We start from the raw sequence: 19756 nt of genomic DNA on the forward strand, positions 1-19756 counted from the left end.
ATCCTTCATAGGACGTTTTTAATGTTTCCATGATGAAACGGGATCGATATATATATATATGCTGATGTATTCATCGTGATTTAAAAAATGTCGATTGATTTACCGGTATTGTGATATCCCTCCCAACTGTAACACAAGCATAGTAGACAGCTCTTTGTTGTTGGCATCTGTTCTAATTCAGGAGCCTCTGTTCTTTGTTAGTCTTGTACGATTTTAGTTTCTTGTGAACATTTCGAAGTTTAGTATGACGTCGATTATCATTGCACTAGTACACATTTGAGGCCAGCTGAAGCACGCCTACGGGTGAGTTTCTTGTTGCATTCGAAATCCATTGATGGCCTTCGGTTGTTGTCTGTTCTTTGGTCGGGTTGTTGTTTCTGTGACACATTACCCATTTTCTTACTCAATTTTATTATTAGTTTCATGATATAACATTTTGCACTTTTCATTTCTTCAAAATATCATGGATTTTCTAATCCATGTTTAATTTATAACCGAAGATAGACAATATGTTTTGAAATCAGGGTCCTGAATCCTCATGACTTTTATGCTGTTAACATTTGTCGTTATGATTTCTGTGATACGAGCGGCACTTGTGAGCTTTACATAGACAGAATGGGTTTCTCACTAGCAAAAAGTATTCAATATGTTACTCTTACATACTTTGTATATGATTTCAACTAAATTATGATTGTTAACATTGCCTCCCTGATATTGAACATAAAAATGTCGAACAATACTTAGATATAAACTATTACTTTTAATTGTAGCGATTTTATGGAACAAAATGGAATTTCTGTAAGCAGAGATAAAGAATTGGAAACGGTAATATTTTGGAGTTTCAGAAAACTAAATTATATATTATGATACTTTACAATTTGTCACGATTTTTGGTGTATTACACATTTAAGCAGGCCATTTACATCTGGTATTATTATTCCATTGGAATGCCAGTAATTTTTATATTCAATGAAAGGCAAGTCGTGCAAAATTTATAATTTCTACAAGGTACATTTGGATGTTGTGTTCTGAGTAAGTTTGCTTTTAGAATTCATTATGGCGTTGATTGTTTTAGTCTTTTGTCGATTTTTTTTTATAAGAATTTAGTTCAAGGTATTTTACCACGTTTTGTACTCATTTTTGAAACATATATTGTTTAAAATTAGCCCACCCTTTTTCTTTTATCACCTAATTTATGGGTTGTATTCATCCGCATTTTTTAGTCGTTGATGGACAGTCTTATGATTGTTAATCCTACAAAATTTTGTAGATATTTTGGAGAATAGGTTTATTATAATTTGTACTCACAAGTCAGCAGCAGTGATTTATATTATATATATGATATATATTATTTATATATATTTTTTATTTATTTTACATAATGTTCACAGCCATGTATCATCATCACTGCTGGAATTCCGATGGATAAATCTGTTGTAGAGTTGTCACTGGCTCAGACGTAATTATAAATATAATTATTTTCTGTGACTGTATCTTACATTAATTTGTGGGATCCTTTACTATAGATATGTATATATATATCGTGTAATCATCAACCCAACAATGTCAGATCTGTAAATTTCCTTTCGTAAATTTTTTGTTCTTTCTTCGCCAGGATTCGAACCCATACTACTGAGATATCGTGACACCAGATCGCCTGTACTGTAGCCGTCCCGCTGGACCACACGATCACCTGGGCTTCACAATAATAAAGCTTTCGGTGGCCGTGTGTTGCCTTTCCACGTCAGTTTTAATCTGGCGTCGTACTACAGTACATGAAATATAAGGCATGAAGATGTTATTGTTACAGATAAGCTAAATTATCTATAGTAAAGGATCCTACAAATTAATGTAAGATACAGTCACTGAAAATAATCATATATATCTTCAAGAAATGAAATATACCTGCATCATTCCTATATACTTTTTAAAAAAGCTCAACCATCTCAATTCCCATTTAAAAGGTTGTTGCTTATTACAAGTCCATTTGGTAGGTAGTTTCTGGTGTTTTGGACCAAACAAATATAGACCCTTTTGAGCGTTTGTCAAATTTTCAAATTATATTACTTTATATAATACATTTAACGATTTACTGTTACTCCGTATACTAATATAGAACTATTGTGCATTTTAAACTTACAGAATATTCCAAGACAGCAAAATGCCGGAGACTGTGGGGTATTTGTTATTAGATATGCAAAATGTTTGATTGAAGCCGGAGACATAAAAAGATTAAAGGTAATTTACATGAAACAAAAGTTAGGCTGCCAAATGGTAATTAGTTGTTGTTTATTGGTACACATTATATGTATTTTGTGTATCGTTTTGTACATAGATTAGGCCTTGCTTTTCTCATATAAATTGTTGTACATTGGCAATTGATGTTACGTTCCTGCTCACTGTTAGGTTTTAATCAAAGCTTACTGTATTTCATTATGTCCTCAATGAAGAATATCCATCATTTCACATCATGTTATTGTTATATCATAGTATTCCATTTATTTTTGTTATCAAACTAGATATGTTCGTACTTATTATATTGACTAAACTATTATATAGCTGGAATAATATTTTTTAATCATTTTAGGTAAATGGTGACATGGCCAGAAAAGAAATTGTATGTTCATTAGGAATGATGAACAAGTGACAATTGCAGCATTGTGGTGTGCATATTTTTGTATGATTCAACAGTATTCAGTTGATGTGTATTTCCTTTACAAAGATGTGTTGGAAGTCATGCATGTTATAATCAGATATTTTCAGTTCTTTTGTACATCTTGAAATTGATATTATTGCAGGACAATTCAAATAACTATAATTATGTGATTATCAACTTTTTAGTATTTTTTTTGTCTTTCATTTTCTAATTTATATTGATATGACTTTCATAAGTTTTAAAATTTTCTAAACTGCACGTATGAAATTTGAAACAACTTTTTACCTTCAATCTTTGAGAAACACTTTTATCTTCTATTTATGAGAAACATTTTCCCGATTTGTTTTTTTGTTTTTTTTCTAGTTATTCTGAATGTTCATCCCATTTTTCATATTAATATTTTGTTATTGTTATCATAGTGCAATAATTGATTTGAATCCAGACGCTACAATAGTAATGTCGTTAAAGTTGCCCCAATAAAGGTATTCTTTGAAAAATTGTCAATAAGATAATGTAAAGATTCTTTTTAAACAGGGGTTCATACAGGGATGGTGCATAGGTTAACAGTATAAATCACTAGTTATGTAGTTATTGATTGAAACTGAAATATTGAGGAGGGGGGCCTCGCGGGTATAAAGCGATTTCAACTCACGATCTACTTTCGAAAGAAGAATGCATTTTTGCAAATAGGAGAAATATATGTAATATCGAAATAAAAAATCACTGAATTACAGAAATCGCATAAGTTATACATTTTTTTAGTTTATTTGAAAACAATAATAAAAATATAGGTCAATGATGAGTTAAAAAAAAAGATGTTTCAAAATTGGGAGCTTTTTCATTGATATAAACATTTAAAAAAAATCATTGGGGGTCGATTTGTATGGTAGATTTTTATACCATTTCATAAAGTATCAACTAATGGTGTAATGAATAAAATTGATGATGAAAATAGAAATATTCTATTATTGAAGCATTAAATTTATAGCTGAACAAGTTTTTTTTTATGTTGTCTTCAGTAACAAAGTGACTGCAACATTGTGTTACTGATCTGTGATAGCTGTATAATATGATTGAAGATAGAAAAGGGTTAACTGAAACATTTTATTAGATGATTTTGATATTTGTTTGTTAAAAACATGAATAAATATTGACTTGTGCAGTTTTCAGCTAACATTATACGGTTAATGTTATTACCTTTAGATTCACGTATTGCAGACGGAAATACTTAATTGAACGAATAAGAGTATATAGACAAAATTTGTTGCACCGTGATTTTTACAATCCAACCTTGTACGACAGCTCAACCATTACTCATTATGTATTGTGTTGGCAGCCGACAGTTTTTGTCCTCTATAATTTCAATTACTTTTTTATACTATTTGATAATTCATTTGGGTCTTGCGCCAAAATCTGCTGCGGGTTATTCATCATTTGTGAAATCTCCCCTCCCCCTATACCTTTTGCCAATGTATAATGAACAAACACACATTATGCACAGTACAAATCAGTTTTAAAGAATTTCGACTCCGATGTCAGAAAAGTAAACAAAATTAACAAAGCAAATGGACAATGATACCTAAATTAACACAGGACTACTAGCAGTTGTTGTTATGCAAGCTCCGGTCCTCATTTGAAATGATGGAAAAATTATGTTTTCCTGATCATATCAAAATCAAGCACTATCCCTCTGTGAAGGTGCTCGGTATCATTACAACAAAAGACATGAGTGCACACGCTGAAATGTCTCGATTTCTTTCCTAACCATTGTTTTTTGTTGATAGTCCTTAATCATGTTAATATAAAGCTTTTAAACAAGTATCCAAGAAACTGAACATTATCCACGGAAATGAGGTGAAAGCCAGATAGACTAAACGAGAAATATATGTTCATCTCACAGTTATTCAATACAACAAATATAAATGCCCTATTGGTTATATTTCTAAGAGACAGGCTTAACCAAGAAAACTGGAAATTGTACAATGAACTATGAAAATTACATCATGGTCAAATGAACCCTTCAAGACAAACATGTACACCTTACAATCAATATATGCCTTAATATATAGATGACCTATTGGTTATAGTATCTAAGAAACAAACTGAACAATAACAATTTTGATCAACAATGAAAATTAGGTCAAGGTCAGACGATAACTGCCAGATAGACATGTTCACCTTACAATAATTCTGTACCAATGTCTATTCGTTTGATGTGTGTTGTCATTTGATTCTGCCATTTATTAGGGACTTTCTGTTTTGAATTTTCCTCGGAGTATTTTTGTAATTTTACATTTTTCCATACACCAAATATAATAGAATTTAATATAGAATTTTGGCGTAAAGTTTCTGATATTGACCACGAAAACTTGACCTTGTTCACTAATTCATGAAATGACGTCACGGTCAATGAAAACTGTCAAACGGCCACGAGGATCTTGCAAGGTACGCATATATTAAATATAGATATCCTATTATACATAATAAAAAAGAAATTAACATTACCAAAAAATCTTATATTTCATTCAAGTAGTCACCAAAAGTAGCAGGCTCGACAATGAAATAGAAATACATAACTGTATCATGCCAACAACTGGTTTAAAATAATTTAAAATCCGATGCAAAGACCATATGAGTGATTACTCATGACTGTACAACAGCGTATCGTAGCTGTATCCCTTCTGAATAAGTTTGTTTGAAGGTTTGGTTACCTCTAGAAATGAATACCGAGATTGCTTTGCTTTGTGGAAAATATTACAAGATAAGATTGAATATAAAATACAAGAACGTATAAGCTTATGATGTCTGCATGTTGATTTATGTTTACGAATGATGTCCTTGTACCGATGATAAGATAAGATAAGATAAGATAAGATAATTTTTTATTAACCAATCATGGTGCCCAAAATTTGAGCTATACAATCAAATGAATTACAAAATAAAGCACAGAAAATGATTAGAATGATTAAAGTACAATTAAACAAAAAACCACATGAATACACATTTACACTAATTAACCCGAATAAAACCAAGCCACTGACAAAACACAGTTGTTATGGGTGCCACTGTGACCAGGAGAAATTACATAAATCTTTAGGATAGTTCTAGGTCTATGGGAGACAACTCCTGATCAATTTTAATTTATATTTTTTGAATGAGGGAAGTATCTAATATATATTTTTTCTTCTATTTTTTTTTTTTTTTTTTTTTAAACAACAATATTTTCTATAATTTTCTTTCGTTCTTCAAAAAGGGAGTGCAATAAATTAGATAAGTTTGAAGTAACAAACAAATCTTCAGATGAAAGAATCCAAACAAATTTCATTTCATCAGGTAATCTTGAAAAATTTTTGAATTTAGAATTTAAATTAGATAGATGTTGAGATCTAGTATCTTTTAGAACAGGACATTTTAAAAGAAAATGTAGTTCGTCTTCAACTGCGTTCTTACATAGCTTACACTTTCTGTCTTCAGCTTTAATTCCAATATACCTCCCTCTTTCTATTTCAAGATCATGACAGCTAGTTCTAAATCTTGTGATTATTTGCCTGTCTTTTTTTGAATTCATTTTTAAATATGGTTCAAACATAAAAATATTTTTAAATTTTCTGTAAGTTCTTAATTTATTGCCAGATTGTAAATTAGTACACTTCCCAGAATTGCTTTCTAAACTCGCTAACCAGCTTTCTTTAAATTTAATAGTTAAAGATGTTTTTACTTTTTTTAGAATATGGTTTTGTTTAAAGTTTGACTGGTTAACAAATAGATATTCTAAGTCTAGAAATTTAAATATATGTTTAATGCTTCCTATCCAAGATTCCTGGTTATGTTTGTCCATAGAATGAGATAGATTTATGGCTTCCCTTAGAATAATATTTGAAGGTTCAATATCTTTCATAAGATGGATCCAATATTTTACCATATTCATTATTACATAATACAGTGTAGGGAGTGAACCTAGTTCTCCTCTACATGCCATATTTGATGTTTTTATATTAACTCCAAGTGAAAATTTACAAAGCTTAGTATGAATTTTCTCTAGTACAAGATAATCAGTTTCTTTTGATATAAAGTTATCCAAATGTATTTGTTTCTTATGTGGTATATAACCCCAAATTTCAGATCCATACAACAAGATTGGTCGGATTGTATGGTTATAGATGTGTAATAAAGTACTAGGTTTTGGGCTTTCCACTGAAAAGGTCTTCCTTAATTTGAAATATGCTTTCATTCCTTTGTTATAAAGTTCTTTCTTTGCTATTTGGAAACTCCCAGACGATGAAAAATTTATACCTAAGTATGTGTAGTTCTGTACACATTCTAAAGTCTGGTTTCCTAATGATATTTTAATATTTTTAAGTCTTCCTGATTTGTTAAATACAAGAACCTTGGTCTTTTTTATGTTAACTGTCATTTTATAATCAACTGTAAATTTATTTAATTTGTTAACACAATTTTGAAGTCCTTGCTCTGATGATGATAAAAGAACTACATCATCAGCATACATTAAAATATTTAGAGGATGTGTATTTAATGGGATTGGGTCACATGTTTGGTCAAAATAGGTTGGCAAATCATTTAAATATATATTAAAGAGACAGGGACTGAGATTATCCCCTTGTCTTACTCCTATATTTGATTTAAAAAGGTTTGTCCTGTGTTGGTCTATTTTCACACAAGTTTCTGTGTTTTCATACATACATTTTATAATGTCATAAAATTTTGTTCCAACACCTATACATTTAAGTTTGTAAAAAAGGTGGAGATGTGAAACTGAATCAAATGCACGCTTAAAATCTACAAAGCATGCATACAGAGGCTTCGAATTATTTTTCACAAATTTTTGAATGATGGTATTTAACACATACATATGGTCTGTTGTGCGACATCCTTTAGTAAAACCAATTTGCTCACTTCTAATTATATTTCTAGTTTTTAAAAATTTTGTCAACCTGTTATTTAGAATTGAATTAAATAACTTGCCTATGTTATCTGCAATAGTAATGCCCCTGTAGTTTGATGGATCATGTTTAGATCCAGACTTGTGAAGGGGGGTGATAAAGCCTTGGCCACATAATTTTGGATAAATACTACTGGAAAATACTAAATTAAAGAGTTTTTGTATTAGAGGGATACAAACGGTTTGGCTATATTTTATCATTTCATTCGAGATCATGCTGAATCCACTCGATTTAGAATTCTTAAGACTTTTTATTGCTTTTTCTATTTCCTCAGGTGTTATTAAGTAGTCAAGTTCATTAAAAACATTTTCATTATGGAATGATTCAAGTTTCTTCTTAATCAAATCATCACTATATTGTTCATTCTTATTTAATTTTTGAAAGTATTCTTGCCATTCAGATGGGTCGATAGTATTCTCAGATTTGTTTTGACTATTATTTGAGATATTTTTAATTTTATCTAGTAGTTGCCAATAGGCTTTGGGATTTTGATCATATAAATTATCGAGTTTATTCATGATGTCTTGTTTGAATTTTCTTATTTTTGCTCTTCTTTGTTTTCGATATGATTTCAGGCATTTAAAAAAGGACCCTCGTATATAAGGATCTGTGTTGTGATTTTGCATTAATTTGTATTTTCGATATAAGTTTTGTTTTAAATTCATTATATCTTGATCTTGCCATTCTCTATTCTTTTTAATTTTCTTCTTCTTGCTTTTTTTGGGTTTTCTAATAATTTTCTTTAGTGATAAATCTGCGGCTTTTAGAAAAATCTTATTTAAATCTTCTGCGGCATTATTAATTGAATCTTGGTCATAAATTTTATCTTTATACTGTCTAATAAAATTTTTGATTTCATTTGAATTTATGGCATCTTGAAATGCTGAGACTGAGTTATCATCCCATATATATTTATCTGGCATTAAAGCTAGATTTAAGTTTCTTTCATAAATTTTTGTGTTGCATTTTAACATGCATGAGATCTGACAATGATCTGAGAAATCAGGTAAAAAATTATGAGTGTGAAAATATGTGAAATTTGGTAAGAGTTCCTCAGATGCTAAAAAATAATCAACAACACTACTTCCTAAAGGTTGGAAGCAAGTGTGTGCACCCATTAAATCACCCATTGTTCTGCCATTAAGGATACGCAATGATGAAGATATACATAGAGATAGGAGTTGTCTGCCCCTAGTGTTAATAGAACTATCTTTACTTTTTCTTTGAATTAGACTAGAATCACATTTGTAATTGTCAAATAATGGAATATGTTTGTCTGAATCCATTTGGATATGATCAATTTCACAAGCAGTTCTTGCATTTAAATCTCCTGCTATCATGATTTTTCCTGATTGGGAATATTTTACTATATCATTTTCAATCATTTCAAGAATATTATAATCCAATTTTCTATAGTAGGAAGAATTTTCAGGTGGATTGTATACAAAACAAATGTATAAATCTTCCTGAAACCCGAAGAATGTTCTGTCTAACTTTAACCATATAAAATCATTTGTGGCATGTTCTAAAAATTTAACACCCGGTCTTATTGTATTAAGTATATATACTGACAAGCCACCATGTCTTTTCCCACTAGGTTTGGTTCTAGGTCTTATAAGATGAACCGGTCTTTGAAAATTTGGAAGTTCTAAACAATTATCCAGATCACAGTGGGTTTCTTGCAAGCAAAAAATGTCTTGCTGTAAAAGATTGTCAACAAAAATATCATCTTCAAATTTGTTAAATCCCTTACTTATATAACCATTGATATTCCATGTTGAAATTTTCAAGTTTTTTTTTGTATAAATCATGTGTGCTTACAATGATCAATAAAATAAGCATACACTAAAACCAGTAAATATAAGTCATAAAAATATGAGTTGCATGTAACCGTGTACTACAGAGATTTGTGATGTATAAAATAAAGTACATATATATATTTCTTTATATTCATAAAATTGTACATTTTCTTAGGAAATGTATACAATATATCAGTTGTTGCGTGTGTGTACATACATGTATTTCTATAATTTATAGATTCGCACAATATTTATGTCTGAAGATATTGTATACAGACTCTCTCTGTAGAGGAGAAGCGTTAATAATAAAAATCAAAAATTGTTACTTATGATATACATTTATAATATAATTCTTTTCTTTTTTTTCTTTCTTTAAAATCTAGTTCTCATTCATGTATCTTTTAACATGTTTTACAAAATAAAAAAGTCAGTGTCATGATGGTCTTTTTAACTAACTTTATCTGTCCTGATTTTAATATTATTAACTTTTGTAACATATCATTTGCACTAGTGTTTTGAGTCTTTAATCTCACATTAAAAAATTAAATAATAATCCATATACAGATAATAAAAACAGTGACCATGGTACTTAAATTCTTAACTAGAGAAGTACATGTATATGTAGGAAACTATAAGTATATAAACATCTATAATAATGCAAAAATAATAAACAATTTAAAGTCTTGTTACATTTTTTACATACATGTATGTGCCTATTCAATCATATTATCTAAAGTATGGATAATTCCAGTCATAATTGTTTTGATCTGATATCCAACTACCTTGAGTGTTTCTATTTCTCTTAATATTAAGTGCTTTATATAATGCATATTTGAGGTTTGTGACAAACACTTTGGTTCCTTCAAAGTTGAGGTGAACCTTGTCAAAATTTAGAAATCTATAGTTTGCATTGCCTCTGTACCCCAAGGAAGAATTATCACAAAGGTGTATGTACTTTTTATGCATGAATATGTGCTGCAAAATTATATTGCATTCTTGTATTTTTTGGTTCAAGATATAAGAGTCTCCTCGACATATTCCCAATGAGACTACTATAGAAGCAGATGGCCATTTTACATGTATGCTATCAACTAGGGAAGCGAATTCTCCACAGGCGTTCTCCATGTTTTCTTTGTTTCTTACATCATTTGTGAAGAGGTGCAAGGCTATACAATCAAATACCTCAGTACAAGATTTAATATATGATTTGGTTTTTTCAATTGTGTAACATAACTGTTTTCTTACTGAGTAGCCTCTAATAAACTCATTTGTTCTAATTGGTCTTAGGTGAGAGTTTCCTAACAATAAAATCTTTTTTTGTGTGTTTTGTTTGTTGATGCTACCTCTTTTATTGGTTTGTTTATCTATACTCTGCCTTGTGTGATCAGGGTTTTTTGTTGTTTGACTACTTTGGCCTGAAATTCTGTTTTGTGTGTTGCCCTTTGGTGAATTACCTACAGAATTTTTGTTTTGTGTGTTGCCCTTTGGCGAATTTACTACTGGTGTAAATGTATCATTGTGCTCATTTTTTTCATTAAAATTAGTACAAAGATTTTCATCACTATTACATATTTTATCAGATACCTTTTCAACATCAATATTTGTACATAATTTTTCGTTTTCTAACAATTTAAATTTGTTTTGAACTTTGCATGCATACATGTAGTTTGGTTTAGTTGTATTTTCTGATAACGCGTGCATGGTACCATGTATATCTTCAAGCTTGCTCTGATGTTCTTCAGATGATGTTTTGATTTGATTGCCTAATTTTTGAACTTGTTGTACGACTCCGTCCATTTTCTTCCTATCTTTTGGTAAGTCTTGTGTTGCATTCTTAATTACAGGGATCATCATACAGCTTTTCTCTACTAGCTCGTAGAGTGATGGCTCTTGAAGTGAATTAAGTACTTTAATGTCTTTTTGAATTTGATCTAGCTTCAGAGAAGTTTGTTTTACTTTTTTACCCATTTCTAATAATGAAGCATCACTTTGTGCTCTTTCTTCATTTGAGTGACTTAACATTGTTATGATTGTTGCAAGTTTTTCTTTTAGAATTTGCTCTATGTTGTTTACTTTCTCTATGGTTGCTGTCAAGTCACTTTCACGATTTGGCAAGTCTCTATTTAATGTATTGATTGATGTTACTAATGATTCTTGAAATCTGCTAGCTACACTGTCTAGATATGAACCATCCGGTTGATTGTCTATGGATGTCTGACATGAAGCGTTGGTGGTCGATGCATTTTTGTTGTTTTCCAACTTTTGAATAAAATCTTCAGGTATAACAACGCATTTTCGGCACGTGTATTTTCTTTGTGTTGAGCTTAAGGTAAAAAGGATATAAGGTGGTAAGTTTGTACATGAGTAATGAGTCCATTTGTTACAAGAATTACAGGTTATCATGCTTGAGTCGTCTTGGGTATGGCATATACAGCATGTCTTGGCAAGCTGAAATACTCGTTTAAGCTCTGTTTGCTGTGACTGAAGGTCATCATGCTGTTTTAGTGGAGCTGTGTTATTGTTATTGTCAGTGTTGATTGAGATAACGGTGTTCTCGAGGTCATCCTGACATTCCAGTTCTGATATGTTGGAATCTGTGTCAGAATCGATAAGCTCAGATGTTGAATTACTCGTTATAACAGAGTTAATATTATGATTTCTTGAATTTTCTGATTGATCATTTACGATTTCTGTTGACAATGATGTATCACAATTACAGCATGTATGTTGGTATTCTTTGACATTTTTCCTTTTCCCAAGGTCGTCATACACTGGTGTTGTTGTGCATTTAAAGGAGTAAGGTGACAGGAAGTCAAGGGCGCTATTGATGTCAGGGAAGCCTTTATATATTTGTCCCTGGAATTTATCTACACTTCTACTACACAGGCTCCAGGAGGTGAAAATGCCCGTAGTATGGCCTTTGGCAACAGCGTAAAAGTTTTTTCTCACTCGACTAGATTTTTTTATTTCTGAATTCGCCATTTTCCATTTATATTACAGTGGACAGGACCACGAATCACGATACAAAGTTTATGGTGTCGATAATGGTGATGTGGCATGTGCTTTTCTGATGCACTTCGTACGTGTTATTTCTTACAAACCCTTTACATATATGTAGCTGAATGTTTGTATGTTGATTAAGTTCATGTTTAAACCTAATTTGGCTGGTTCTTTGTGTATTTTTGGCTTATTAAATGCTCATTTTTAAAAATATTTTGTTAGAGCTAAAAATGTGCTGGGGGCCGCCATTAGCCTCGGTTTGATGATAAGATACGGGTTGATAAGATTTAGTAAATGTTTTGACTAGTTTGTGAATTGCAATCAGTTGTCTAATTATTCTTTTTAGTAATACAGAGATTTCATACATCAAATACGTTGTTACATGCACGATCGAATCGAACTAGTTGAGGTTTATAACCCCTTAAACCGAATCTGTGTACTTTATTCACTATAGAGCTTGAGTACCTCATTTTATAAGCTTTCTTATGGTATATAGGATATAGCTGTAATTAGGGGATTCGAGGGTTCATAACTCGATCGTAACGTCCTTTGAAAGTATTTTTTCTTGATTTTGGCCGTTTTTTTATTTGTTGGGCACCGTAATACCCCTTAAACCGAATCTGTCCACTATATTCACTATATAGCTTGTGTTCCTTATTTTATAAGTTTTCTAATGATGTATAGGATATACCTGTAATTGGGAGATTCGAGGGTTCAAAAGTCGATCGTAACGTCCTTTGGAAGTAATCTTTCTTAATTTTGGCCGTTTTTTATTTTCGGGCCCCTCAATACCCCTTAAACCGAATATGTGCACTATATTCACATTAAAGCTTGTGTTCCTTATTTTATAAGCTTTCCTATGGTATATAGGATATACCTGTGATTAGGGGATTCGAGGGTTCAAAACTCGATCATGACGTCCTTTGGAAGTATTTTTTCTTGATTTTGTTCGTTTTTTATTTTCGGGCGCCTCGATATCCGTTGAACCGAATCTGTGCACTATATTCACTATATAGCTTGTGTTCCTCATTTTATAAGCTTTCTTATGGTATATAGGATATACCTGTTATTAGGGGATTCAAGGGTTCAAAACGCGATCGCAACGTCCTTTGGAAGTATTTTTTCTTGATTTTGGCCGTTTTTTATTTTCGGGCGCCCCAATACCCCTTAAACCGAATATGTGCACTATATTCACTATATAGCTGGTGTACCTTATTATATAAGCTTTCCTATGGTGTATAGGATATACCTGCAATTACGGGATTCGAGGATTCAAAACTCGATCGTAACGTCCTTTGAAAGTAATTTTTCTTGATTTTGGCGGTTTTTTATTTTCGGGCGCCTCAATACTCCTTGAACCGAATCTGAGCACTATATTCACATCAAAGCTTGTGTTCCTTATTGTATAAGCTTTCCTATGGTATAAAGGATATACCTGTGATTAGGGGATTCGAGGGATGAAAACTCGATCATAACGTCCTTTGGAAGTAATTTTTGTTGATTTTGGCCGTTTTATATTTTCGGGCGCCTCAATACCCCTTAAACCGAATCTGTGCACTATATTCACTATAAAGCTTGTGTTCCTTCTTTTATAAGCTTTCTTATGGTATATAGGATATACCTGTAATTAGGGGATTCGAGGGTTCCGAACTCGATCGTAATGTCCGTTGGAAGTAATTTTTCTTAATTTTGGCCGTTTTTTTATTTTCGGGCGCCTCGATACCCCTTAAACCGAATCTGTGCATTATATTCACTATAAAGCTTGTGTTCTTCATTTTATAAGCTTTCTTATGGTATATAGGATATACCTGTAATTAGGGGATTCGAGGGTTCAAAACTCGATCGTAACGTCCTTTGGAAGTATTTTTTCTTGATTTTGACTGTTTTTTATTTTCGGGCGCCTCGATACCCCTTAAACCGAATCTGTGCACTATATTCACTATGAAGCTTGTGTTCCTTATTTTATAAGCTTTCTTATGGTATATAGGATATACCTGTAATTAGGGGATTCGAGGGTTCAAAACTCGATCGTAACGTCCTTTGGAAGTATTTCTTCTTGATTTTGACTGTTTTTTATTTTCGGGCGCCTCGATACCCCTTAAACCGAATCTGTGCACTATATTAACTATGAAGCTTGTGTTCCTTATTTTATAAGCTTTCTTATGGTATATAGGATATATCTGTAATTAGGGGATTCGATGATTCAAAACTCGATCGTAACGTCCTTTGGAAGTATTTTTTCTTGATTTCGGCTGTTTTTTTATTTTCGGGCGCCTCGATACCCCTTAAACCGAATCTGTGCACTATATTCACTATGAAGCGTGTATTCCTTATTTTATAAGCTTTCTTATTGTATATAGGTTATACCTGTAATTAGGGGATTCGAGGGTTCAAAACTCGATCGTAACGTCCTTTGGAAGTATTTTTTCTTGATTTCGACTGTTTTTTATTTTCGGGCGCCTCGATACCCCTTAAACCGAATCTGTGCACTATATTCACTATATAGCTTGTGTTCTTCATTTTATAAGCTTTCTTATGGTATATAGGATATACCTGTAATTAGGGGATTCGAGGTTCAAAACTCGATCGTAACGTCCTTTGGAAGTATTTTTTCTTGATTTTGACTGTTTTTTTTATTTTCGGGCGCCTCGATACCCCTTAAACCGAATCTGTGCACTATATTCACTATGAAGCTTGTGTTCCTTATTTTATAAGCTTTCTTATGGTATATAGGATATACCTGTAATTAGGGGATTCGAGGGTTCAAAACTCGATCGTAACGTCCTTTGGAAGTATTTCTTCTTGATTTTGACTGTTTTTTATTTTCGGGCGCCTCGATACCCCTTAAACCGAATCTGTGCACTATATTAACTATGAAGCTTGTGTTCCTTATTTTATAAGCTTTCTTATGGTATATAGGATATATCTGTAATTAGGGGATTCGAGGATTCAAAACTCGATCGTAACGTCCTTTGGAAGTATTTTTTCTTGATTTCGGCTGTTTTTTTATTTTCGGGCGCCTCGATACCCCTTAAACCGAATCTGTGCACTATATTCACTATGAAGCGTGTATTCCTTATTTTATAAGCTTTCTTATTGTGTATAGGTTATACCTGTAATTAGGGGATTCGAGGGTTCAAAACTCGATCGTAACGTCCTTTGGAAGTATTTTTTCTTGATTTTGACTGTTTTTTATTTTCGGGCGACTCGATACCCCTTAAACCAAATCTGTGCACTATATTCACTATGAAGCTTGTGTTCCTTATTTTATAAGCTTTCTTATGGTATATAGGATATACCTGTAATTAGGGGATTCGAGGGTTCAAAACTCGATCGTAACGTCCTTTGGAAGTATTTTTTCTTGATTTTGACTGTTTTTTATTTTCGGGCGCCTCGATACCCCTTAACGAATCTGTGCACTATATATTAACTATGAAACTTGTGTTCCTTATTTTATAAGCTTTCTTATGGTATATAGATTATACCTGTAATTAGGGGATTCGAGGGTTCAAAACTTGATCGCAACGTCCTTTGGAAGTAATTTTTCTTGATTTTGACCGTTTGTTATTTTCGGGCGACTCGATACCCCTTAAACCAAATCTGTGCACTATATTCACTATGAAGCTTGTGTTCCTTATTTTATAAGCTTTCTTATGGTATATAGGATATACCTGTAATTAGGGGATTCGAGGGTTCAAAACTCGATCGTAACGTCCTTTGGAAGTATTTCTTCTTGATTTTGACTGTTTTTTATTTTCGGGCGCCTCGATACCCCTTAAACCGAATCTGTGCACTATATTAACTATGAAGCTTGTGTTCCTTATTTTATAAGCTTTCTTATGGTATATAGGATATATCTGTAATTAGGGGATTCGATGATTCAAAACTCGATCGTAACGTCCTTTGGAAGTATTTTTTCTTGATTTCGGCTGTTTTTTTATTTTCGGGCGCCTCGATACCCCTTAAACCGAATCTGTGCACTATATTCACTATGAAGCGTGTATTCCTTATTTTATAAGCTTTCTTATTGTATATAGGTTATACCTGTAATTAGGGGATTCGAGGGTTCAAAACTCGATCGTAACGTCCTTTGGAAGTATTTTTTCTTGATTTCGACTGTTTTTTATTTTCGGGCGCCTCGATACCCCTTAAACCGAATCTGTGCACTATATTCACTATATAGCTTGTGTTCTTCATTTTATAAGCTTTCTTATGGTATATAGGATATACCTGTAATTAGGGGATTCGAGGTTCAAAACTCGATCGTAACGTCCTTTGGAAGTATTTTTTCTTGATTTTGACTGTTTTTTTTTATTTTCGGGCGCCTCGATACCCCTTAAACCGAATCTGTGCACTATATTCACTATGAAGCTTGTGTTCCTTATTTTATAAGCTTTCTTATGGTATATAGGATATACCTGTAATTAGGGGATTCGAGGGTTCAAAACTCGATCGTAACGTCCTTTGGAAGTATTTCTTCTTGATTTTGACTGTTTTTTATTTTCGGGCGCCTCGATACCCCTTAAACCGAATCTGTGCACTATATTAACTATGAAGCTTGTGTTCCTTATTTTATAAGCTTTCTTATGGTATATAGGATATATCTGTAATTAGGGGATTCGAGGATTCAAAACTCGATCGTAACGTCCTTTGGAAGTATTTTTTCTTGATTTCGGCTGTTTTTTTATTTTCGGGCGCCTCGATACCCCTTAAACCGAATCTGTGCACTATATTCACTATGAAGCGTGTATTCCTTATTTTATAAGCTTTCTTATTGTGTATAGGTTATACCTGTAATTAGGGGATTCGAGGGTTCAAAACTCGATCGTAACGTCCTTTGGAAGTATTTTTTCTTGATTTTGACTGTTTTTTATTTTCGGGCGACTCGATACCCCTTAAACCAAATCTGTGCACTATATTCACTATGAAGCTTGTGTTCCTTATTTTATAAGCTTTCTTATGGTATATAGGATATACCTGTAATTAGGGGATTCGAGGGTTCAAAACTCGATCGTAACGTCCTTTGGAAGTATTTTTTCTTGATTTTGACTGTTTTTTATTTTCGGGCGCCTCGATACCCCTTAAACCGAATCTGTGCACTATATATTAACTATGAAACTTGTGTTCCTTATTTTATAAGCTTTCTTATGGTATATAGATTATACCTGTAATTAGGGGATTCGAGGGTTCAAAACTTGATCGCAACGTCCTTTGGAAGTAATTTTTCTTGATTTTGACCGTTTGTTATTTTCGGGCGACTCGATACCCCTTAAACCAAATCTGTGCACTATATTCACTATGAAGCTTGTGTTCCTTATTTTATAAGCTTTCTTATGGTATATAGGATATACCTGTAATTAGGGGATTCGAGGGTTCAAAACTCGATCGTAACGTCCTTTGGAAGTATTTCTTCTTGATTTTGACTGTTTTTTATTTTCGGGCGCCTCGATACCCCTTAAACCGAATCTGTGCACTATATTAACTATGAAGCTTGTGTTCCTTATTTTATAAGCTTTCTTATGGTATATAGGATATATCTGTAATTAGGGGATTCGATGATTCAAAACTCGATCGTAACGTCCTTTGGAAGTATTTTTTCTTGATTTCGGCTGTTTTTTTATTTTCGGGCGCCTCGATACCCCTTAAACCGAATCTGTGCACTATATTCACTATGAAGCGTGTATTCCTTATTTTATAAGCTTTCTTATTGTATATAGGTTATACCTGTAATTAGGGGATTCGAGGGTTCAAAACTCGATCGTAACGTCCTTTGGAAGTATTTTTTCTTGATTTCGACTGTTTTTTATTTTCGGGCGCCTCGATACCCCTTAAACCGAATCTGTGCACTATATTCACTATATAGCTTGTGTTCTTCATTTTATAAGCTTTCTTATGGTATATAGGATATACCTGTAATTAGGGGATTCGAGGTTCAAAACTCGATCGTAACGTCCTTTGGAAGTATTTTTTCTTGATTTTGACTGTTTTTTTTATTTTCGGGCGCCTCGATACCCCTTAAACCGAATCTGTGCACTATATTCACTATGAAGCTTGTGTTCCTTATTTTATAAGCTTTCTTATGGTATATAGGATATACCTGTAATTAGGGGATTCGAGGGTTCAAAACTCGATCGTAACGTCCTTTGGAAGTATTTCTTCTTGATTTTGACTGTTTTTTATTTTCGGGCGCCTCGATACCCCTTAAACCGAATCTGTGCACTATATTAACTATGAAGCTTGTGTTCCTTATTTTATAAGCTTTCTTATGGTATATAGGATATATCTGTAATTAGGGGATTCGAGGATTCAAAACTCGATCGTAACGTCCTTTGGAAGTATTTTTTCTTGATTTCGGCTGTTTTTTTATTTTCGGGCGCCTCGATACCCCTTAAACCGAATCTGTGCACTATATTCACTATGAAGCGTGTATTCCTTATTTTATAAGCTTTCTTATTGTGTATAGGTTATACCTGTAATTAGGGGATTCGAGGGTTCAAAACTCGATCGTAACGTCCTTTGGAAGTATTTTTTCTTGATTTTGACTGTTTTTTATTTTCGGGCGACTCGATACCCCTTAAACCAAATCTGTGCACTATATTCACTATGAAGCTTGTGTTCCTTATTTTATAAGCTTTCTTATGGTATATAGGATATACCTGTAATTAGGGGATTCGAGGGTTCAAAACTCGATCGTAACGTCCTTTGGAAGTATTTTTTCTTGATTTTGACTGTTTTTTATTTTCGGGCGCCTCGATACCCCTTAAACCGAATCTGTGCACTATATATTAACTATGAAACTTGTGTTCCTTATTTTATAAGCTTTCTTATGGTATATAGATTATACCTGTAATTAGGGGATTCGAGGGTTCAAAACTTGATCGCAACGTCCTTTGGAAGTAATTTTTCTTGATTTTGACCGTTTGTTATTTTCGGGCGACTCGATACCCCTTAAACCAAATCTGTGCACTATATTCACTATGAAGCTTGTGTTCCTTATTTTATAAGCTTTCTTATGGTATATAGGATATACCTGTAATTAGGGGATTCGAGGGTTCAAAACTCGATCGTAACGTCCTTTGGAAGTATTTTTTCTTGATTTTGACTGTTTTTTATTTTCGGGCGCCTCGATACCCCTTAAACCGAATCTGTGCACTATATATTAACTATGAAACTTGTGTTCCTTATTTTATAAGCTTTCTTATGGTATATAGATTATACCTGTAATTAGGGGATTCGAGGGTTCAAAACTTGATCGCAACGTCCTTTGGAAGTAATTTTTCTTGATTTTGACTGTTTTTTATTTTCGGGCGCCTCGATACCCCTTAAACCGAATCTGTGCA

General features: G+C 32.6%; 2 protein-coding genes and 1 long non-coding RNA gene across 4 annotated transcripts in view; 2 read left to right on the forward strand and 1 right to left on the reverse strand.

Annotated features, from left to right (window-relative positions):
• LOC139495827 (uncharacterized) overlaps positions 1–19756 on the forward strand; it is a 50609-nt gene that overhangs the window by 17574 nt on the left and 13279 nt on the right. The gene's annotated exons all lie outside the window — the stretch shown is intronic.
• Positions 788–3538, forward strand: LOC139520209 (uncharacterized). The gene is made up of 3 exons (XR_011663839.1): positions 788–825; positions 2143–2238; positions 2588–3538. It is a non-coding gene; the product is annotated as an uncharacterized lncRNA (long non-coding RNA).
• Positions 6428–12398, reverse strand: LOC139492386 (uncharacterized). Its single transcript, XM_071280620.1, has 3 exons — positions 10662–12398; positions 7797–9317; positions 6428–6433 (listed from the first exon to the last, which is right to left on the reverse strand). Exons 1-3 carry the CDS (start codon positions 12396–12398, stop codon positions 6428–6430), a joined length of 3264 nt encoding a protein of 1087 aa, XP_071136721.1.

Source organism: Mytilus edulis, chromosome 1 (genome assembly GCF_963676685.1).
Source record: "Mytilus edulis chromosome 1, xbMytEdul2.2, whole genome shotgun sequence".
In the NCBI taxonomy this organism is placed as follows: domain Eukaryota; kingdom Metazoa; phylum Mollusca; class Bivalvia; order Mytilida; family Mytilidae; genus Mytilus; species Mytilus edulis.

What these genes read in the sequence shown, in the direction of transcription:
- LOC139492386 (XM_071280620.1), bottom strand. Translation starts at nt 12,398, where the DNA reads ATGGCGAATTCAGAAATAAAAAAATCTAGTCGAGTGAGAAAAAACTTT. An exon ending in AGTTTATTAGAGGCTACTCA is followed by an intron (nt 9,318 to 10,661) that starts GTAAGAAAACAG and finishes AATCTTTTACAG; the next exon opens with CAAGACATTTTTTGCTTGCA.